Source organism: Motacilla alba, chromosome 3, assembly GCF_015832195.1.
Source record: "Motacilla alba alba isolate MOTALB_02 chromosome 3, Motacilla_alba_V1.0_pri, whole genome shotgun sequence".
Taxonomy (NCBI): Eukaryota; Metazoa; Chordata; class Aves; order Passeriformes; family Motacillidae; genus Motacilla; species Motacilla alba.
Window position 1 is genome coordinate 98990015 of NC_052018.1, and position 23697 is coordinate 99013711.

Genomic DNA, 23697 nt, shown 5'->3' on the forward strand with positions numbered 1-23697 from the left:
TTTTGGGGAAGTTATTGTTTGGCCAAGAAGCATAATTTCTCTAGATCACTTTTGTACCTCTGTCTGGCAGGCGCAGTGAGAACAGCAGAGCAGTGGGACCATTGCTGGAACATTTGCTCTCCTGTATTACTGCAGCTAGCGGTCCTAGAGAGACTGGGAAAGATTGGATCTTTTTCTCTCTAAAAGGAAGGGGAGGACTGTTTCTAGCAAAAGCCAAAAATAGACATTCATAACTAAAAAAAAAATAAATTTAAAAAATAAAAAAGGAAAAATAAAGAGTCATGCCCAACACTGCAGAGTTGTGTCTTCTCCCGTGGCTCCCCTCTAAGATCTCCCAAGGCTGTGTAGCTGCCCTGTGGGGACACCTCGTGGCTCAAGTGGCAACCTTTGGTCTGTCTTAAGGGATCACCTCTTCATAGCACCACGACCAGTGCAAAGTATTTTAGCTGTCAGTATGACAGCCAGGAAGAGAGATATGAAGTCAAATTTGGAGATAGGAAGTACAGGGGACAAGTCTAGACCAACTATTCTAACGATTTCTTTAGCATCTAGAGGAATTATAAGTGGCTGAGTTTGAACCCCCCACCCTTTCAGATGCCCTTGACTAGCAGTGCTTGGCTGCTGCCTTCTCCTGCTGGCCGGTGCAGGTGGGTCCGTGAACAGCAACCCAACCCCACAGCGGGCAGGGAATGGAGGCACTGGGGAGGTGCTTCCAGGAGTTCACTCATGGGGATGTGGTTTGGGATGGCTGAGATCAAACATTTCACCAGATTTCACTGCTACCAGCCTGGACACTAACAAGAAAACTAACTCCATGTCTAGTTTCACAGTGATGCAGCCAGACAAGAGTATAGCATACAAGGAGTTTGTATTAATTATTTCTCTGTTTGTGCAACATGGAGAGAAATGCCTGGCACCTGCCAAGAAAAGCCAACCTCATCTCCTGTGGCTTTGCAGACAGAAATGGGAAGGCCTGGTAACCATGTCTGACTCCTCCCTCCTCCAGGTATTTTCATTCAGTGGTATCAACAAGCCCTGAACACACAGAGGTGGCCTCTGGCTCATCTCCTTCACCTCTCCTCAGGAAGGCAGAGCTCCTGGTTCTCAGAAGAGGCAGATGTTTATTGTGCTCTGCTCTGCACCAGCACAGACCACACCAAAGAGAAGTTACCAAACACCATTTGGTTTTCTTATGATGGTATTTCGTAATGCTTTTCTCTTGAAAGCCCAAAAGTTGCACAGCCATCTTCACCTGGATTTAGCTTCTCCAATTAGGAGAAGTTAATGGGTCAGGAGTACTTGTCTTGTGGTCTGCTTGCTGATGAAGAGATGCCTGTGTTTCCTGGTCCACTTGCCTCTCAGGCCAGTGTCACCTGGTGCATGGCCATCCCACCTGGCCATCCCACCTTTTCCAAAGCACTTACAAAGAAAACTGACCACACCCCGAATAGCATCCTCCAGCCAGGGCTTTCAACTTCTTTTGCAAATATCTGCTACAAGAAGCAGAGGGGCAAAGACAGATGATCTGGATGCTGTGGGCTCCTGCGGAGACACCAGCAGAACTTGTTTCCTGAATTAATAACTTGATCTTAAGTGCTGTTTTTACTGGGGAATGGAAGAGAGGGGCATCTTTCAAGAAATGGTAGTGCCAAGTGCATCCAAATGTTGTTCTCCCTGTCCTGGAGAAGCCACCTTTGATGTAGACATCTCAATGGCATGGAGACAGGTGTCTACACTGGTGAGAATGTGGGTGTTTTGTCAAAATCTTCCCTCTCCTGTCCAAGAGTTTCCTGGGTTCCCAGCCCCTTGTGGAATGGGATTTGTTTGCTTTCTCATGGACAGGTATTTATTCTCCAGGCTTACAGGTTGAGGAGAAAAAAAGTTTTCCCAGTGTAACTCCCTCTCTCCTAGCTCCATCTGGAGGCTCCAAGAAAACTTGCACTGTAAAACTACTTTTATTTGTATTTATTTATTTTATAATTTATTTAGGATTTAAGGTGGTCTTGGCATTGATGATTATGGCTAGCAGACTTGAAAAAAGAAAGCATGTGTGCAATTAAGTTTTTAGTTATAAATTAATTAAAGATTCTGTAAAATCAAAACAATGGGCTTATTTCTGGCTAAGCTGAAGATTGCATCTCTATCTGTTCAGTCCTCTATTTACCTGCAGTTACAGAGTTTTATTTTAAGCAGCTGACTCTCAGCCATTGTTCTAATTCACCAGCATTTATCATGCTGCTATGCAAAGCTGCTGCTTAAAGAGCTGATGGAATGTTGGGGTTTTTTTTTTTAATTAAATGTGGTACTTAAAATATTGGCTGTTTAAGCTGCAAATAGTTACATTTATGTAACTTCCTCTTTTATTACAACTGAGGTATAGCTATCCTCTAGATTTGCTACTTGGAATTCAAAATGTGTCAATAGATGTAAAAAAGACCCTAAACTACAAGAAATAGGAGTTGGGAGTTTGGGGGGGAGGAGTAAAAAAAAAAAAGAAAATAATTCTATTAAGCTCATTCAGGACATTTTTCCTCTGGTTTGTAAGTCCAGTTTGAAAGCACTTGCCAGAGAAGTTCTCCTGCCTTCCCTTAAGGAAAGTGAGATTCAAACCTGTTGATTGGATATGATGTGATACCTTCTAACTCTGCCCAGGAGTAAAGCTCTGCGGTGACCACCAGTATAACGTTGATTTAGATTCATCCGTTAGATCTGGGGTTTCCAACTTCACCTGAGTTACTGTAAGAAATAGCAGGAACAGCTGTACTGGGAGAAGAATGATGATGCAAGACAAACTTGGAATCAGTTTTTTTGTTCATTTGGGGAAAAGCTTTATTTCTTCTCCCTCTCAAAAGAATTCTTGCTGGGAATGGAAAGCTGTCAAGAAAGCTCAAATAGATCAGATTAGCAGCCTGCCTTGTGCAGTTTCAGGAGCATGAAGGGAGGATTCGGGATGCAGGGATTTGGTGTTCCACAACAAGGCATGCCAGCCAGGCTGAACACTTTCCAGCCTTCCCTGGGAGCCTTTCTGCTGACACACAGACTCAGTCAGGAGCTCTATGTTCTCAGCTGCTGCATCTAGAAACCTTCCAGAAGGGGATCTGACAATTCCAGCCCTAATTTCCCCTAGGATTTGTTTCACAAAGAATGCTTGTTTGTACTCACACAGGAGTTGCTGCTTGAAGCCCAAGCTTTTGTTCTCTTGGAGAAGTAATCAGCAAATAAAGAATGGATGTGAAATCCTTTCCTGCACAGAAAGTCTTTGTATCCTGGAAATACCTCATTAGTAACCGGAGAGTAACTTTCAATACAAAGGATATCCACCATGTGGTAGCTTGTAAGTAGCAGGATAGCAAAGCATTTGGACAATGAGCAGGTGAGAGATTTCCTGTTCAACTGGTTCATGGAAGTGCCGAGGGAACACAAACAGTGCTTAAAACTCAGCATGAGGAGGTAAATGTCAGTGCAACAGTTAACTTGGGTTCAGTGTATCCGGAGAGAGAGATACTCATCAAGTGCAGAGCTTAACTATGGAAGTGTTCTGATACATTGTTAGAAGTGTTACTTTACAAGAAATTTGTTGTCTCCTGCAGAAGGCAGCTTTAAAATACACATCAAAAAGCCCTGAAGAGCTAGATCTTCCAGATTTTCCTTCCTAAAGCTAATTCCCTATGTGGTGATGCAACAGTAGGTATGGCACTAAGCACAATAGCAGCATTTATCATCCCTTATTTATATCTATCAGGCATACATGCGCACTTTTTCCTTTACTTAGCTTTTTTATACCAAGTGCATTGGAGCCATCTCTTGTGACATTCACTGCAAAACCACCTTAATTTAAAAAAAACTGTAGCATGGTAATTATTGCAAGGAATTCTTTGATCACTGAGCTTATGTTGAAATGAGATTTTACTGGCTTTGCATGGAACTGCCAGAAGGCAGTCAACACATTGGCAGCTTTTCTTCCCTCCCCAATTTCTGTGAAGTGCCCAAACTGTCACAACAAGACAGGTGTATGAAATTTTCTCCCAAAAACTAAACTCTAAGGGGCTCAGAGGAATGAGAAAAACAGTGAAAAAAATACAACTGTGTACACTTCCTGTCTATTTTTAAGACTGCAGAAATGCATAAATGCTTGTAACAGCTGCTTCATAAGCATTCGTGGCATTCACTCACTGTGCCCTGTGCCGCAGCACATTCCCATTTTATGAAATGCTTCTCTCCCCTTTCACCTTTACATATAATAAGTCTCTGCTGCATCATTGTCACTGTACTTAATAGGTACAGCAATATTCTGAGAGCAGACTTATTTTTTTGGATAAGCTTACTGATGTTTGCTGATTTATTTTATATTCTGGATGGTAAATCCTCAAAGAAACTATTCAATTTGCTTATAATTCAGTTTAACCTTTCCTTTTCTTGTCAAAGTCCTGTTTTTCAAATCCTCATTAAATGAAAACAAACAAAAAAAGAAAAATTAGTTGACTCCAGATATGACAGACTAAGATTTACTTTAGTACAAGGCAGAAACTTCTATTAGAAATGGGACAGACACCAACTCAGGCAAAGGGAAATGTTAGTCATTACAAAAGCTAGTAATGCTTAAAGCTTAAACCAGTTTCCCTCAGTTTCCTAAAATAGGCTTTTAAGGTTTTTTTATCTTGTACTATCAAACTGTGTTAGTTACATAACTAAGACATGCAAATAAAGTGTAACAGACTACTCTTAGCCAGTATCTGATTGAACAACCTTTAATATTTCTATTGACAAACATTGTAAGCATAACCAGAGTGAAATGTATTTACTTGAAGTCTGTCCAGTGACAGACCTGGGTCACTGAACTATCAGTTCAAAGAGAATTACTGGCATTCTAATTTCATTTTCAGTTGAGACAGATGCTGCTGAAGTGATCATGGATGTGTTCCAGTAGTGCCAAATTCTAATCAAAACTCGGATTGTGCGTTTGTAACCAAGGCCGAAGCAAACAATTATCCTGTACTATGCACAGAAAGCAACTAGTATTGAACGGACAAAAACTTTGGTCAACAAACTAGTTTTACTTCTTTAATAATATTTTGCTAATAACTCAAGAGGCACGACAGTACCGGTAAGCATATGAACTTTAAAATGCACAATGGCCACAGACAGTTGACATACTGGGATACAGTATTGGTGTTTGGTAGCAGACCTACAGACGGCTTTTCGATTCTTCCACTCTTAAATGATTTTGTATTTCCTCCTGACCTAGTCATGCACTGGAGAGGAATTCCACAGCAGTCTCCTTCTCTTCAGCTAACTCCTTAGCAGTAAGATCCATCTTCTCACGAGAAAAATCGTTAATAGGAAGACCCTCAACAAACTTCCAGGTCTTGTCCTGATTGAAAACAAACAAATAAAAAGCCATCCATGTAAGAACAGGCTTCATTCAGTCTGCATGAAAGAAACTTTATGGCATAAGAACACAGCTTATGGCCCCCAAAACCACATCAGGCAGAAGTTAATTTTATTTCAGATAAAGAATGCAACCAGCACCAGCTAGTCATGTCAGATTGTACTTGTCTACCACCAGCACTTAGCTGACAATCAAGCTAGTTTAACTTGGTTAATAAGAGTCCTCTCTGTGAAAGAGAGACTGCTAAACCCCCACATCCCAGCAACTGCAGTCCCACACTGCTGTTAATAGGCTCCCATGACAGTTTAATAGGTCTTGCAGAAGATATATGGATTTAAATACAGCCTAGTTACCTTGATCACAACAGGGAATGAATATAGCAGGTCTTCAGGAACTCCATAAGAATTGCCATCAGAAATGACTCCCATCGAAACAAACTCCCCCTGAAAACAGAAAGGCAGAGAGAAATACATTTTTCAACACTAGAAGCAAGCAAAATTTTCATGATTTTCAATATCCTTTATCTCCTATGACACAATTCACCCCAGAAAAGGACAGATTCTTTCCTCTGAACACACATACACTCGAGGTCAGAGAGGTGGGAACGGAATGAAAGCATTAGGCAAACAAACACTTTAACAGCCACATCTTACCGCTGGAGTGCCAAACCAGATGTCCCTCACATGATCACAGATAGCTTTGGCAGCTGACATGGCACTGGACAGCTTCCTGGCCTTAATAACAGCTGCTCCACGTTGCTGAACAGTCTGCAATTAAGAAAAAAACCCAACCATAACTAAATTGTAAAGCAGCAAAACCATGGCTTAATCTACATGCTGTTGGTAAACGCCATCAAGAAAGACTGTTGTATGTAATGATTTAATTTTATCAGTGAAGATACAGTTCTTTCACTATACAAACATGGCATATAATCCAGAAAGACAGTCTAGAAGAGTTGTGCCAACACAAATGTAACAATGTTTCAGAGGCTCATTCCTTAACTTTACAGCTAGCTGACTACTCTCATACCAACCCGATGTCTTCAAGCTTTTCTCACCAGGAGACTTTGTGCATGTCAACAGCAGCAGATGTCTCAAGCGACACACTGTCAATTAAGGTCTTCTGCTGAATACCAATGTGAAACACTTGCTGGTCTCAATCCTACAATACTTAATGCCATACAATTAATTTAATTCCGGAAGATAGCTGAACCTACCTCACCATACTCAAGTTAACAGTTTTTAAATTTAATAGTTTTGCTAAAGCTTTAATCATCTCGGGCTTTAGTAACCCATTTCCCTTCATGTTCCACTTAGGTAGCCAGTGCTCTTAATCAATTAATACCATAATTTTGTTTTACTAACTTACATTATTATTTATTACTACTCTACATTAAGACATTTACAGGCATTTCCTAGATTTTTCAGATTCCTTTTCAGAAATGGTGCTGATGATGCCACATACTTAGAATTGGAAATTTTGTGTGTGTGTGTGTGTGTGTCTGTGCACATGCATGAGCAGGGAAAGAGTTGCTGGCCTTTTCTGGTGGGTGGGGAGCAGCAAATGAGTCATCCCACTTCATCTACAAAACTGCCCCAAAAAGTCACCGTAGTGAACTGGAAATGGTGCTCCTATGTCACACAAGTTTCACATGAGCTGTGATCAAAAGTCTTTGCTGAATCATTTTAGCACTTCAGTTGGATTTTTCTAATAGAAGTTACATAGACTTTCCTGCCTTGAATTTTCCAATGGCAAATAACAGATAGCAACAAGATATCTGAAGATGGCTTATTCTAGTGTGAGAAAAGAGCAGCTTCACTACATCAGTTACATTATTTACAATTTCAGATGGGGTTAGGAGAAAACACAAGACCAGAATGACTATCATAAAAAAAAAAAAGAAAAGGTATCTTACCAGGATAAAGTCTCCCTTCAGCCAGCTGTCATCTTTTATAGCTTCATAGACTCCAACTTCCTTTCCTTTCACATTTACCTTCGCATGGTTAACATCAGGATATTGAGTGGAAGAGTGGTTGCCCCAGATGATGACATTCTTCACATCATTAGCAGTCACACCAAGTTTCAGAGCAATCTAATTGGGAATTAAAGACGTCCATTGAATTGACTTCAGCTTCTCAATTCACAAGCTTCTTTGAAAGCATTGCTCTGTATCTAGCAGAGATAACACAATAGGCCCTTTTTTACCTGAGATTTGGCTCTGTTGTGATCCAAACGAGTTAAGCAGCTGAAGTTTTCCTTTGGTATGGATGGAGCTGACTTTGATGCAATCAGGCAGTTGGTATTTGCTGGATTCCCAACAACCACAACCTAAAAATGAAAAAAGGAAAGATGAAGTTGGTATTTCTGCAAAACACCTCCTTTCAGTGAAATACACTGCTTGGCCTTCACAGAAGCTATCTAAAAGTTAAGTTGTCTAATCTCTTGGTTGTCTTCAACAAGATTGTCTTTTAAGTGTGTGTTCGTAGTCACCCAATCTTCTATAACTCCACATAAAAATATTTTCCAGGTAGGTATTCTCTTTAACTTGACACATTTAATCCAATGTGAAAGGGAACAAGACTTCTAGGGAGATCTGTACACTGACCTACAGCCTGGCTTCAACCCTCATGCTACCAGATATAGGGAGACAGACACAAGCACGCTTTCAACCAACCACTTTTAAATGCTTTCTGGACTGGCTGCCACTGCTTTATATAATTGCTTTATAATTAAGAAAGCCAGAACAGTTACTTATCTCAATGTTCATAGGCAGTTAGAAGTAAAACACTGCCTCAACTTAAATCAATTTATTACTATGCAAAACTGATTTTCATTCATCCTTCATTTGTGCCTCAAATGACTTATGTCAAACTCCATATACTCAAAATCACACAAGCTGATCTGCAAACCTCCCTTTGTATTTCCCCTTTTGAAAATGAGTTCAGTAAATTTTCCCCTACTCTGCAATAGTTATATTGATAGTTTTTATTCCAGCTGGATAAAGAAGCAAACACATCTTTAGAAGCTGTAGGAAGTTCATGAGCAGACATTAAAAAGTTAGTTACAAAGCACAGTCGGAGTCTGGGTCTGAGATTAAGAGCAGTGGGAGAGCAGCCACATGATCCCATTAACTGTGCTGAAGGAATCTGAGAGAGAACAATTAAAATCTTCTAATGCTCCAAGTAAGATGCAAACAACCTAAATAAAGCAGATTTTTGTGCAACTGTAATTCCATATTGATACTGAAGTTAAGGGTCATTATGTTAAAGGACACAGATGTATATATGAAGTAGGCAGCTGCATTTAGTTAATTCAGTTCTCCTAGAGAAGGAGTGATAACAAGCAAAAGACTGCTTATTTTTTTAAACACAGTTTTATGGGGTTGCTTTTCAAATTGGTGGTAACCAGTTCCGAGTATGTGTGGAATACAGCAATACAACATAGGACTCACCTTTTTCACCAAACAAATTAATGACTAAATCATCCACCTACTTAACATTCTGTTTCTTTTCTACCCTCGACTGTGGTCTATTTTCCAGGGCATAAGGAAAGGAATGCCCACACTGAACAGGCTCCTGCTTGTGCAATAGTCTTCTACAATGTCTCCAGATCTCTACATGGCAGAGAAATAATGTTTTAAATTCAGTTCCTATATTCACCTTGACAGTCTTTTTGGCATACTTGTCCAAGGCTGCACCCTGAGACTTGAAAATTTTTACATTTGCTTTGAGTAAATCCTTCCTCTCCATGCCCTCTCTCCTTGGCATGGAGCCAACCAGAATTGCTATGTCAAGGTCTTTGAATGCAACTTCCTCCTTGTCTGTTGGAATGACCTCTAAAAAAAAAAGGAAAGGGGGAAAAGAATTCAGCAAGATAAATACTCATGGCATAGTGCTAACAGGAATATTCTTTTGTGCATGCATAGTATATAATCTAATCTGACAATACCACCACTTTCCCCTTCCAAAAATACAAGTAACAGTCATTTGGCCCTACCTCCACAGATTAATACATCCCAGTAAATGGGTTTTATATACAAATATTTATCTAAAGTGGAAAACATGGGAAAAATCTATGTAAAAAGATACATTTCATTTGCATCTAAAAATGTGTATGTAAGTACATATGCTTTTCTTTACTTTTACAATAAAATTTCAGTGGCAAGGACTAACACAAGTGAAGTTTTGCTTCCCCTTTACCAATTCAAAGCAGGGAAGGTTTGATTTGTACAAGAGCTGGTACCTAGATGCTTTTTCTGTCATGTGTTATAGGAATTACACTAACTCCTACTTGCTCCCTTTCTTCTGCTTGTTTAAACTACCAGAACTCAGCTTGTTTACATGGCTTGAGGAGTGCTTTTTAATTTCGTATCTTTATACAGAAGATATTTTTAAAACTAAATTAGTTTCTTTTAAATTTAGCAACAAATATTATATGCATAATATAGCAATGATATATATATATTTCATAGCTGGGCCAGAATACAATGCACATATGCACAAGTATCTGACAATTTCCTGTCCAGGCTTAAAGCCCAGGATTAGATGATATAAACCCAGGTATCTCCATTGCCAATTCTGTCCACAAAACCTATTTGACGTCATTCTTCCTAGCTTACAGGCTGAGTTACATTGATTATATTCCACAAAACACAAAACCAAGGAAGGATCATCTAAGATTTTCTTCTGCCTAACTTCCTGCTAGCTACAGGGACTCATAAATGCAAGAATTGTACTGCAGCATCTTGTAGGTATAAGAAAAAATTGTTTTGGCCACCTCTGAGCAGCGGCAGAGCACAGTCCTGCAGCTCCATCACCACACCTTCCAGTACCGTCATCATAGGAGTGATGTCCAGTAGCACAAGAATAAGAGGCTGGAAATAAAGAAAAGGTTTAGTGCCAGCTGGGCACAATGTGTATTGAAAATGAATTTGTCTTGTACTCGGCTGTTACCTTGTGAAAGATTTAAAACCCATTTGCAGAAAACAACTTCAGCATAACCAACAACTGATAGCTTGCATAACAGAGCAGAACTCCCATTTTCCCCACTTAAAGAAGAAATTAATCGCATATTGGTAAACCCTTCCTAGTGTCTGTGAGGAAACCAGTCTCAGGCACTGCAGTTCTGACATTCATTCATTCCTGTGCCAGCAGGACCAGAGAGGTCATCCTTCCCCTACACTCAGCACTGGTGAGGCCACACCTAGAGTGCTGTGTCCAGTTCTGGTCCCTCAGTTGAGGAAGGATGTTGAGACACTTGAGTATGTCCAGAGGAGGGTGACGAGGCTGGTGAGGGGCTGGGAACACAAGCCCTGTGAGGAACAACTGAGGGAGCTGGGGTTGTTTAGCCTGGAGAAGAGGAGACTCAGGGGTGACCTTATCACTCTCTACAGCTCCCCAAAAGGTGGTTGTGGTCAGGTAGGGTTGGTCTCTTTCTTCAGCAACTGACAGAACGAGAGGACACAGTCTCAAGCTACATCAGGGGAAATATAGGCTGGATATTAGGAAAAAGCTTTTCACGGAAAGAGTGATAAAGTTCTGGAATGGCCTATCTGGGGAGGTGGTGGAGTCACCATCCCTGGATATGTTTAAAAAAAGACTGATGTGGCACTGGGTGCCATGGTTTAGTTGAGGTGTTAGGACATGGGTTAGACTTGATGATCTTGAAGGTCTCTACTAACCCAGTGATTCTGTGAATTCTGTGAGCTCAGTGTGAGAGTTACCTGGTCTTTGCCGAAGACATCGCCCTTCGCAATGCTGTAGAGGAGGGAATAAGCAATCTGCCCAGCTGCTCCAGTCACCAGCACTCTGACAGGTTCACCCTGCAAGGAAATGACACAGCTTTACCCACAGCTCCACACCTCAGCCTCGCACCAGCTAAAATTAGGTTACTGCAGCAATAACATTATGATTATTTAACCTGGATGAAAGTGTGTGCCTAAAGGTGGATCAGCCCCAGCTCCTGGGATCACACTTCTGGTTCTGCTAGAACCACCAGCAATTTCTCTGCTTGGTTTTACAGAAACAGACCACAATTGCAAAAAGATCCTTAAGAACTGCTCCCGGAAAACTTGCAAAAATGTCAGGAATAACGATATATTTGAAAAATTTTGCAGTCCCTTTGACAACACTGCCTCGTTAACATAAGACAATACAACATACACCCCAGCCATTCATACTTGAAATTTACTACATAAGTTTCACGAGTTGTGACACTTGACTGGTTTTCAGATTCTTTCAATTTCAAGGGCTGTTCCCATTAAGCATTTTGAATGCTTATTTGCAACCAAAGACTTATTGAATGCCAGAAACCAAAGAATTTAGGGGACTTAAAACTACTGCCTCACGAAACTGTTAGGCAGCAAATTTAGCTAATCCACAGACAAAAGCTACATTATGAACAAATACAGACACTGTTCATAATACAACTGTCTTTTGTCAAACTGACCCAAAACTCCAAAAGACTGGGAGAAGACTGCCAAAACACTACTATATTGCAAATAAGAGGGGAATAAGGGTTTGCCCTGCAGCAAAATGATACTTTGTTAAGCAGAACCAGGACTGGGATAAATCCAGAGGTTATTGAATATTGAAAATTAAAGGCTGCGAGAGTTTGGGTTGGAGAAGAGCCAGGAGAGCTTCTTCAGCCAGGAGAAGAGAAGGTACCAGGGTGGCTTTTCAATACTCAAAGGGGACTTCCAAAAAAGATTAGGACAAACCTTTTAGTAGGGCCTATTATGAAATGACAAGGGGCAATAGTTTTAAACTAAAAGAGGACAGACCAAGATAAGAAATAAATACTTTACAATAAAGATGGTGAAACACTGGCACAGATTGTCCAGATAAGTGGTGGTTGTCCTACCCCTGGAAACATTCAAGGTAAAATTGGACAGGTCTCTGAAAAACCTGGTCTTGCTGAAGATGTCCCTGCCAAATGCAGGGAGGTGGATCAATGACCTTTAAAATTTTGTTCAAACCCAAAACATTCTATGATTCCATCAAAATAGGCCACATGGCAAAGGACATTAATAACCCAGTATTTCGTAAACCTGTTATTTGTATTTCCCTTTTTCTCTAAAAGGCAACAGGGCTGGAGCAGATTGTGCTAGGACAGGAACAAGCAGACTGACCAGCCTGCTGGAATGCCAAGCCCACTTCTTCAAAACCTGAAAAGATGATCATTTGAGATACAGACCAGGCATAACTGAATGTGAAAGAAGTGATTTAATTGCATTCTGGGCTACATTACGGAAAGTGTAAGCTGCAGAGCAAAGACACACCTTGCACTCAGTGCTGGTGATATTGGAGATGGAATACTGAGTCCAGTTCTGGAAACCTGAGTTCTGTATGGTTCTGTGGTCTGTAAGATGAGGCTGAGGGAAAGCCAGTCAGAACATAGGCTGGAAAGGTAGAGGATAAGGGGGATCTAACAGCAGACCACCACACCTTCACAGTGTTAGAAAAATAACACCGCCCCCAACACCTCTCAGTAGTGGCAGAACAGGGTGCAACAGCTATAAATTAAGAGAAAAACTCTTGATTATGTGGTACTGTTGCAACAGAACAGAATACACAGAGGGTCTGTGTAATCTTCACCCCTAGCAGTTTTCAAGGACCAGACCAAAACACCTATGATATGATCTACCAGTGGCAAAAGTGTCACTGTCAGGCTGGATTGGACAACTTCCAGACATGGAGCAAGAAAGAGGGCAGACTCTATGACCTCTACAAATCCTTTCCAACCAGTATTCCTGTCACTGATATTTATAGGAAAACCATGTGGGGCTTCCAGTGTATTCCCTCTACAGAATTGACCAGCCAAGCACAGCTACATCACACTAGTGTTAGATAATTTAAAAGATTAGGCTACCTACCCCATTTTATCACATACTAGACAAAATCAGGGCATAAATTATGTAGGTAAACTACTGAACTTGCAGATTTAGACCTGGCCTTCATGATGGGAATGATTCTTTAAATATCTCATTACCCAATTGCCTCTTACATGGTATTGAAGTGCATTATTCTCTTTTGAACTCGTCCTACTATGAGTCACACCCCTTTAACTTCATTGAAACTCCACTATGAGGGGAAGGAGAGCAGACAAATCTTGGTGGTTTAAATCTCAAAACTAGTTCTGGTACTCTATTCTTGAGCAGGGAAGTGTACCATAACATCTGAATGATGATGAGCAGCACGGATGAAGATTTGTATCAAATTTTAAAGCCAACTTTTCAGCATGTTTCCAAGAAGAATCTACATTTTATTTACATAAATGGAACAATGAACACTCTTTTAAGGTAGCTAACCACACTAGTTAGTAAAACAAGTACTGAAAAGTTACAGTGTTGCAAAACCTTGGGCTGGCAAAATCCCCATCATATAAAAAGTGTTCCAGTGCTAAGCTCTTCCAGAACTCACATAGGCAGTAGCAAAGCATATTTTCTTTATAGGGTATCTGAAATCAACTGTGAATTGATTTCTGAATTTCCAGTGAAGACAAGAAAGATTTTAAGGCTCTTTCTTCTAAAGCAGCATCACAAAAGGGGGAAAGGAAAAGATTTTTTTTCCATTCTATGAACTTTATAAGACAGTCTGATTAAAACATAAAAAATGCCAACCTATCCACTAGCATTTACGGTGAGTATTCAGCATAACAACGGGAGGGAAGGAGGAGAAGATAAAAAGGTAAGAAACAGGACTATTTATTATTTTTTTACAGAGACAAACCTAGCATTTAGCCTCTAAAAAAATCCTCAAACCTTCAGTCATGACTCAGGTCCACCTTCTCAAAATAATTATGTTTGCTTACTACCATCCTTCCTGTTGTCCCCCATTTGGGGCTGGAGAAGAAAAACACAGAAGCTAAAATAAGGTGAGGAGTGCTTCCGACTTGTTTTTCCTTTCCAAACCTCCAGTAGACTGGATTCAGTGCATTTTACCCCTGCACCAATTGCAAGAATTTAGCATCAAAGTTCCACGCTCTCTCTTAAATCCAGAAGCTGGATTAACAAACCAAAAAACTTTGGGTTTTGTTGTGCTGCTTACAAAATGTGGGTAACTCTCACAAAAAAAACCCTTACATCTCATATTAAAATTGGTCTCACTGAATGTCTGAGGCTACTTTTAGGGAAATGAGAAGCTCCCCAACAGAAGCTGTAGGTTCCAGACGCTTTAACCCGTGACTTGGCTCCTGCAGGACTTTCATGCTGTGGTAACTGCAGGGGTGACCTTTACTCAGTCTCAGGTATAAAGGAACTAGAGGACAAATTAAGCAACAACTATCTCAACCATTTTGCTCCAAAGCTTTCCCCACTCCACACTCAATCCATGTATAGTTAAAAAGCTTTAGGAAAATAAAAGAGTAGCAAAAGTAATGATAAAAAGGATGAGAAAAAAGCTCCCAGCAACTGACCATTGCATCCCCGGGTACCCTTCTTCATCTAATCCAGCAAATGTAGGATCTCTCCCCCTCCTAAACTATTACACATAAAAGCAAAGCCTCCAATATCAAGTGAGGAAGTTGAGGTCTTAATGCCTACCCCACACACTTTGGTTTAAGAACTCAGTGCTTCAGTTATTTCTGTGATTACAGCTGATATCAGCAGACCTAAAACATTAGTGCCATACCTGCAAACAGCACTGCACTGCAAAACTGATTCAGGAGGTTACAAAGGTAAGTAAAAGATAACTCACAACCTATCAAATGTTGTGACAGGAACATCCTGAGTACACAAGTCATAGACTTTGCATTGCTAATTGCAGTTATGAGAGATCTCTATAAAGATTATTGCTGATAAGCTCGTCTATAAAATACCACCAGCTTAACATTATTCCTGAATATTGAACATTATTCCAGCCAACTAAGCCATCCCACCTTGCTTTACAACAATTACTCAATCATTAAAATAAATTTTTATCTCTTCCAAAGTCTAGAGTCTGCCTAAGGAACTTTCCCTTTGCTCTCCCTTCTTTAAAGCACAGATGTGGGGACAATAAACATGTTTGGAAATGTAGCAGAAAGTCTCAGCAAGGCAGCTGTGAGCTTGAAGAACATCACCAGCGCTGCGGTTCAGAGACCAAAGCAATTCCAAAGGCATTCCTTCCTTAAGGAACGACCTTGACACAGGTGCCCTGTAAAACTTTTTCCATTTCATTGAGCTAATGGTGGCTGCACTGATAGATGATTTTATTTCAGAAATTTAAAGCCTCTGCCCAACACCACATGCACAATCATGCACATGAACAGCAAAGGCAAGCTAAAACCAGTGACTTTCTGAAAAGTCTGGACATCAAAGTTCTTTGTGAGACCAGACTATCCATGTCTCAAAGCTTTGAGGGTTCAAATACAAACTAGAGCTTGTTGTCATCTTGTCACTCCTGCAAATCCCCATTTTAAATAGAGAGAGTCAAAAAGAAGCATAAAGTTTGGTATTTTTTACGGTACAGCTGAAATAAGCTACGTTTCAGAGCATGCAAGCATCCTTTATATAGCAAAATACTGAAAGTGAAGGTTTGAGTAACAGGGTCTTGAGTCTAGAAAAGCAGAGAGATGTTTTCATGCCTAGAAAGGAGAGCAAGGTCTCTGTGCAGGTTTATATATATCTGTGTACACATGCTGCAGAAAAGCAAAGCACTGCAGTTCACCTCTGTAACCTCAGGGCGTAACTAGAAGGACTCCTTGACAATCTAGAGAGTCTGAACAAACAGCTAGATTTCCGACGGCAAGCAGGGATGAACCAATACAGACATTTCACAAGCACTTTCCCTTGAGCTAACACAGAACCGCACCAAAACCTTTCACGCCTCATGAACGAAGGCGCTGACAGCCCCCACGCCCCGAAGGCAGCCGCGGCGCCTTCGGGGGAAAAGGCGCGATCACCCCTTCCGAGTGCCAGCCCCAGGACAGGGAGGGTCGCTGCGTTCCGACGGGGGCACATCCCGCCCTCCCCCGCACGGCCCTGGGGATAGGGAGAGGCAGCGTCGCCGCCAGGCCGGCACCGACCCCACGTCCCCTCCTGGAAGGTCACCCCGGTGAGGCTCCGCGGGGGCTGCAGCGAGCCCCGGGGCGCCACCATGCCCGGCTTCTGTGGGCGCCACGACCACCTTCAGGTCACCCCTGCCTCTCACTCCCCGGGCCCGCCGGGGAGCAGCGCGGCCAGGCGGGGAGGGCGACGCCATTTCGGGGTCACCTCCGCCTGCCAGAATTCCCTGCCCCGAGCCGAAGGAAGCCGAGGGGCGCGGTTCCGCCGCGGGCCCGGTACCGACCATGTCTGCGGGAGCGGCGGATCCTCCGGCTGCTCGAGGTCACCTCTGCGGCGCGACTGCGGCCGTGGCAGCGCTGCGCCGGGGTGCCGTGGTGGGGCGGGGCGCGGGCCGCGCGCGGCCGCCTGGGGGCTGTAGTCGTGGTCCCTGCCGGCCAGCGTCGCTCTCCTTCCGGAGAGAACTACAACTCCCATCGTACCTCGGGGCGGCGCGCCGCGCCCCCGCAAGCCATTGGCGGTTGCCTCTCCCCACCTCGCCCCATTCATTGAAGAGCCGCGCGGCGCCGGGGGGGTTGGGCCGTTAGGGGGCGACGCGCGGCTGGGAGGCGTGGGGGCTGCGGCAAGCGCGGGCTTCTCGGATCGCGCATGCGCGCTCAGGGAAGGACGCGGGGGGTGGGGGGGCGGCGGCGCATGCGCGGGGGGCGGCACGCGCGGTTGCTGCGGTGACGCGCGGGACAGGCCCCGGTGCTGGCGGCGCCGCTCCCGCGCCCGCGAACTCGGAGCGCTCGGTGGGTGCGAGTGCGCGGCCGGGCCCTGCCCTGCCCTGCCCGGTGGGACATCCCCTCGGGGCATCCCGCCAGGGCATCCCGGAGCTGCGAGCCCGGGGCGCCCAGAGCGTTCCCCTCACGTTTTCCGCGCGTTTCCCTCCCGCCCGGCCTCCTCTGGGGAGCTGCCGGCGCGTTCCCGGCCCTCCACGCTTCGTGAAATCCTGCCATCCTGTTGCTTAGTCCTTTCATTTTTATTTGCAGGGAAAGCTGAGAGCTTACCCGTACTATTCCGCTGGTAGCATAGCGTGGCTAAACTGGCGATCACTTGTACAAAAATAAAGCTGCTCGTTTACTTGTATGTCGACTTGTTGAGTGAAGTAAATTCCTTTGGTTTGGCTGTCAGGGAGGCTGGTACCGGCATAAATACATCAGAACAGAGCTTCGTAAACCGTTGTTAGGGTGTAAAAGAAGGTCTTGGATAGCACAGTTGATTTTTCTTTTCCCTCAGATCCTGACAGGATTCCCTGTTAGTTGAGTGTTTTGTGAAGGTCTCGCTTGTCCCGGTATGTTTCTGCAGGATTAGTCTGAAGTCTTACTCTAGTCCTTATGGTAGTATTTTAAAAAAGCAATCTAAGGAGCATGTATACTGAGGCAATTTCTTCTTCGGTCCTGCGGCAGAAAAGGAAAGTTGTTCCTTTGGGGCAGGGGGTGTGAAATGCAAGTTGTGATGCAGTGTTCCCGTTCTAGCGGGTCTTGCTGCCAGTCGTGCTCACGCCGCAGCTCGGAAGGTGCCGTGGCTTGAAGGAGCCTTGGAGACCCGGCAGCTTCTGCAGTGCCAGGCTGCGGGAGGTACGGTGCTGCTGGCGTTGTTGAAGTTCTCCAGCTGCACTGATTTATATCGGTTAATGACCGTATGTTTTTAATATGAATGAAGCCTGTACCCAAGTTCCCTTCTGTGGTCGAGTTTGAAAGCCAAAGAGCTGCAAGCAGAGCTGAGGGCTGGCTTGCTGGGAAGCGTAGGGAAGCTTGGTCAGGAGGAGGGAGCTTGTTTAACACAGAGTTTCTCACAGTGTGCTAAGATGCTTTACCCTGGTGACTCTTAACCTTTTCTGCACCCAGACGTTGTACAGACTTAATTAACACTATTTAAGATTTAAATATACACAAAACCTGATGTGGACCCACATAAGGTAATTTCCACTGACCATAATTGGTTCACTTTAATTGATTTGTTATCAATTTTCAGCTAAATCAATGTTAGGAGGCTGTAAACTGATTTGTCTGTGTCAGCATAGCAGATTGTATTGATGTAATGGGTTTCAGTTAAGAGCTTAACTTGGGACTTTCAAACTTTCTTCTGTAGGTGATACTCTTCTTATTCTTGCTCCTTTTTTGCCCAAGCTTGTGCTACTGGAATTATTTGCTGTTGGAGATAACAACAAATCCTGCTACTTTGTGTTGAAAGTGATTTGTTTCGATGCAAAGCCACGTGTAAATGCTTTTGTTTGTCAGAAGTGTGTTTATCAGTTTATCTTCAATCCCAGTATGATTAGTCCAAGTTTGACTCAGTTGTTTTCTGTGCTGATTTAACTAAAGATACTGTAAAATGTTGCCTTTTATGAATGTGGTGTAATTTTTAAAGTCAGCGAAACTTAAGAGTTTTAGTATTTCCTTCTTAAATTTTGTTTCTGCTTGTTAAGCTTTGATGTTTTCCAAGCGAAATTTAAATGTAATTTTAAAAAATATTCTTTAATGCTCCCCAGTGTTTCATTAGTATGAGTCTTTCGTGTAGCACTGTAAGCCATAAAGCTGCATAAATAGAAACATAACATGCAAATGGAGTAATGGAAATTTAGTGTGCATGTGAATTTGGCTCTTGGCTAACTTTCAAATACACTTTGCAATTTTTGCACTCAAAAGATACTGAATTACGTGGAAATCGGTAATTAAACAACACACTGAAGTATAAAGATGTTTTAATTTCCATTTTCAGGTGATTAGGTATTATTTTTGAAGGCAACTAGTAGTTTTGAAGGGTAGTGTGCCAGAATTATCTCTTAATTAAAAAAAAAAGTTTTAAAATGAATTATTCTCTGTTAACAGCTGGCTGTCTTCTTTAACTGTATTTTGGATGGGATTTTCTTTTACTTCATTGCCATCTATAGAAACTGATGAATATTTTTAGGTAAGTTTTTACACTTATTTTTCAATAATTTGTAAAGTTTTCTTTTTATCATCCTCTCTATGTCTAGTACAGGTTTTAATCTTATGCATTTACTTACAATTGTTGTTACCAAGTCACGTCTCTTGTAGCTAAGTCTGTGTGATATAATTAAAATTGAAAATGCACAAGACTATCTAAGAAAAATTAACTATATAGTGGCCAAGTTCAAACCTAGAAATGCTAGAATTGAAATAGTTTTGTAAATCTCTTCTGCGTTCTGGTCTAAGGGAGTAATAGTAAGAGATTTTTCAGAAATAAGGTAAAACATTGCAAAAAATACTGAAATAGAATTAAGAGGATCAGAAGTTATTTTGTAAAGTGTGTGAGAAATTTAGAATAGGTTCTTGAAAATATATAGATATGAAAAAGAACTGTTAAAATCGTAGTTTGGAAAATTATTACAGGCTTGGATTTTTTTAAATTCCTGGTGACAATGTCCCAAACATAATTTTTCACTGTTCATTTCTAAACTTCCGTCATGTAGTACTGCATTGACATTTAAAGTCACGAAGAAGCTAATCTATAAATTCCATTTATAATCCAGATCTTGTTTTTGCTGTGGTGAAAACTTTCTTTCTAAAAGAGAAATTTTACCTTCTATGGAAGTGGTTTAATTTTTTATTGCTTATTTTCAATTTCTTAACAGCTTAGTTGGTTTCTGAATTAAAGTTGGGTAATTATCATTAATTGATTTCTACAACCTTCAGCATGTTTTTAACAGGTAGCTAGGATGCAATAACACATCCCGTACTCATGTGCCAGCTGCCTTTGAAGAGACACAAATGATCTGTAGCTTGCATGTAATATGTATTAGTAATCTTTATGAACTATTCATGAGTCAAATACTAATAAAAATTGTGAACAGAAAGTTCTTTTTTATTTGTTTTCCCTAAGTCGGTTGATAGTATGAGCAGGTATTGTAGGTTTGACACTGAGAGTTCAGGCCTCCTCTGATGTGGGTGCTCTGGTGCCCAAAGGAGTTCAGGGCTCTGTCACTGACCAGAGGAGGTGGTGGCACAGTGGCTTCATAATGGCACCCCCAGAGCTCAGGGACCCTGAGACATCTGTCCTCATCCACCACCTGAGCATCACTCATGGAGGGTTTTCTTCTCACAGTTGTTACAAAGTCTGGGTTACAGAGAATCCCTGTTTAAAGACAAAGCCAAACAAAACCAACCCAAAAACCAAACAACCACAATGGATACAGCCCAAAGACTTTGGCATATTGGCTGTAAATTCAGCAAAATTGATCTCTGAAGTGAACAGAAGGGTTGTGTTCCTGGTGCATGAGAGGATGAGAAGTAGTGTTACTGGATTCTTCTACCTTAACACAAATCTTTCTCTTGGTTGAACAGAGACTTTGTGCCAATGTGTGGGTTTTGTACTCACTAATGTCACTGTCTGGAGGAGAAGAGGCAGGTTGGTATTCTAGAGAGGTGATGACCTGTGTAACAGTTCAAGTTCTACCAAAGCAAACCTTGTACTCTTGAAAGTTAATTCATTGCAACATTAAAAAAAACCCAACATGAGCCCCAGCACCCGTTCTCCCCACTCAGTGTAAACTGATGAAAGATTAAGCTGATGTCCTTGAGAGTTTAGTCAAGTGAATCAATTTAGTCAAGGGAAACAGGTCCTACTGAAAATAAATGTTTGCTCTTTCTCTCATAAGACTTTTGCATTTGTTCATTATAACCTGATAATCAAGTTATACATTTTGAATAAGAAGCTAGCAACCATAATGATGACTTTCCCTTTTTTAGGTGCAGTGCAGATGGGTGAATCCATCTGCTTCCTTTATCCATCCTTTCCATGTCAGAATGACTGATGAATGCTCTTCCATGCCAAATCTCTTGTGCAGTTACAAGAGTTTTTCTCATTAGGCTTATTTCTATGAATTATGGTCACATAGTTTGCTTAAAATATTTCAGCTTGTTTTACGACATCCATGTGACTTTATTTCTGTATTTTTGCAGAACTAAATTCTTAATAGCTGTCACTATACAAACTAAATTCTCCTCATTTTTTTCCCCCTAGAATTAAGTAGTGTTTTAAAGAAATATCCCTAGAAATACTGGTGGAAGGAGAATGATGTCTTATGGTGTTGATTTTTTGAATTTTTTGTTAATTGTATAAAATATAATTCTTTATGGGTAGAAAAGACTGATAATTTTTTATCTTAATGGCATTATTCATGACTGAAACATAACTTTCAAACATGAATTTATCAGTAATAAGTGTTAGAGGCAACTAAACACTTTGTTTCCTGTATGGAGGTTTTTCTGCTGTTTAACAGATTCATTTTGGTATCTGGCCTGCTTTTGGAAACCTTATCCAAACTGATGTTTAGGCAGCAGCAGAGCCTATGGGTGGCTTTAGTAGCATATATGCTTATCATACTGGCCCTATTCAGTGTCTACTGATACTTGAGTAAAGAAAGAAGAAATTGCTTTTAATCATTCTGCTCACATAAACACAAGTACTCTCTGCACATGCCTGTATTCATTCAGTTGCACACTGTAGGGCTAAACGACCCCATCTCAGAGTGAAATTCCAGCTGATTCCAGCTGTGTGGACTCTATTGTCCATACCAGTGCTACATAACTTGAAGTTTCCTGTTGCTCAAAAACAGGCATGCATATATTTTTTGTTGTTTTTTTAGTTCAGTGTTGGGGAGGGTTATGTTGGAGCCCATGAGAATGGTCCTCAGGCTCATGATCAAAGAAAATGTTAGAAACTTTGGGGCCTGTCATGAAGTCATTTAGAGTTGTTCTGTCAGGCTGGGATGGTGTTGAGGAATTAGTTAATTTGAACTCAGGGTAGTCATGTGCCCAAGCATGAATGAGAAGGGAGCAATGGCCACAGAAAAAAATGGGGTAATTGACTGCTTATATCATGACACAAATGGTGGAAAGGTGCTGCATCTTTGGATGAAGGAGGCTTCTCCCTGAAGTAATCAAGCAACCGGAATCATGGCTGCAGTTTGTGTTTTTCTAGTTTCCTTTTAGAATGATACAGGTATGCCTTTTTGCTCAACTTGCTATCTACCCTTACCTGTAAAGAGTAGCCATGGTAAAGCACTAATGCAGATATGGTGAAAAAATTGGACCTTAATTGGATAAAAGCCTTTTGAATGTTTTGAGTCCTATTGGAAAGGTGTTACTCTTGTCTGTATAATAGAATGTGCTTTTGTTTCATGGCCTGTAATCCCATTTATTTACAATAATGGGCCAGGTACTGTTTTTGAAGTTGCTTACTGTCTGATATGGGAGAATATAAAGTATTGCTCTGAAATGGCCTTTTCCTGTTATAGTTGCCTGACATACAGGGTCTGGCCTCAGTGCGTATTAGGCAAGGGAGCTGGAAATACACCACCGTTAAATTATGGGTTTGTATCTCCAGGTGGTGCGTGAATTCGTGGTTGAAGACTGAAGAAATTAATTTTGCTAAAGCAAGAAACAACAGGACATTAAGCTACTATGCCAGCTTTAGATGTACGCTTCAAAAATTTTCTGCTGCTCAGCATTATTCAGTAATCTTTAACTCAAATTGCAGGAAATATTTGAAATTCCATTCTAACAATATCCAACAGAGAATATTAAAGAAGCATTACATTTCAAATGCCTGAGGGAAAATGTTCCTTTGCAACACCGTGGGCATTTGGATCTCACTAGTATATGCAGTATTATAGTCTCGTATTATGCTTTACTTGGTCTAAAATGAAAGCCCAATTTTAATTCTATCTCCAAAAACTTGGCGCACTGCAGTGAAAAATAATTTGTTTGAATGTTGTTTTTTTAATACACTTCAACTAACTTTAAAGCTTCCTCATATAATACTCCCACTATGGCTTTTTGTAATCTGACCCTTTCATTAAGACTTCAAATATATTCCCAAAGACTTATCTCAGTGCATTTGTTGCTAATTTACAAGTTAAAAGATTCCAAAGTTACCTAAGAAGTTTTTCTCATTCTATGCAATTTTTCTCTTAATAAGACAAAACTTTTGAGATCTTTGTAAATATATAAAACACCAAACAGAGGAACCAATACACTCTTAAGGAAGGTAATATGCAAACTCACAATAGGGTTTAATAATATATACACATTTCTGGGCTGGGTAATTTCGCAAACCCATAAATGAACTTCCGTAAAAAAAGTGCTGATTAAACCTTTGGGGTTTTATAACCTATATATGCTGTATTTGATAGGAAAGCTATTTTGGAAGTGAATCCCCAGCTTACAAGGTTTGGGGGAAAGAATAAAAATGTATCTAAAATGTTTATAAAATCACTAGCTTGAATTTCTTACCATCTAAGTATTTCAGTGTTGCCAGA

General features: G+C 41.3%; 2 protein-coding genes across 21 annotated transcripts in view; one reads left to right on the plus strand and one right to left on the minus strand.

The window, feature by feature from the left end:
• Nucleotides 1–4732: 4732 nt before the first annotated feature.
• MDH1 (malate dehydrogenase 1) lies at nt 4733–17697 on the minus strand. 2 transcript variants are annotated; one of them, XM_038131108.1, is made up of 9 exons: nt 17420–17697; nt 11112–11210; nt 10166–10262; nt 9049–9224; nt 7595–7717; nt 7305–7481; nt 6043–6156; nt 5743–5832; nt 4733–5371 (listed from the first exon to the last, which is right to left on the minus strand). In XM_038131108.1, exons 3-9 carry the CDS (start codon nt 10227–10229, stop codon nt 5246–5248), a joined length of 870 nt encoding a protein of 289 aa, XP_037987036.1. In that variant the 5' UTR covers nt 10230–10262; nt 11112–11210; nt 17420–17697; the 3' UTR covers nt 4733–5245. The 2 variants fall into 2 exon arrangements, with proteins under 2 accessions (XP_037987036.1, XP_037987035.1); XM_038131107.1 differs by lacking the exon at nt 17420–17697 and adding an exon at nt 16657–16810.
• Nucleotides 16987–23697, plus strand: part of LOC119698727 (WD repeat containing planar cell polarity effector) — a 148594-nt gene continuing 141883 nt past the window's right edge. For 4 of the 19 annotated variants that reach the window (XM_038131080.1, XM_038131086.1, XM_038131085.1 and 1 more), the window contains exons 1-2: nt 16988–17161; nt 19244–19325. The gene's annotated coding sequence lies outside the window, so the exon portion shown is untranslated. Of the gene's footprint in view, nt 17162–17837; nt 18331–19114; nt 19134–19243; nt 19326–20719; nt 22380–23697 lie in introns of those variants that run through there. The other 15 variants (XM_038131075.1, XM_038131101.1, XM_038131105.1 and 12 more) reach the window with 9 other exon arrangements.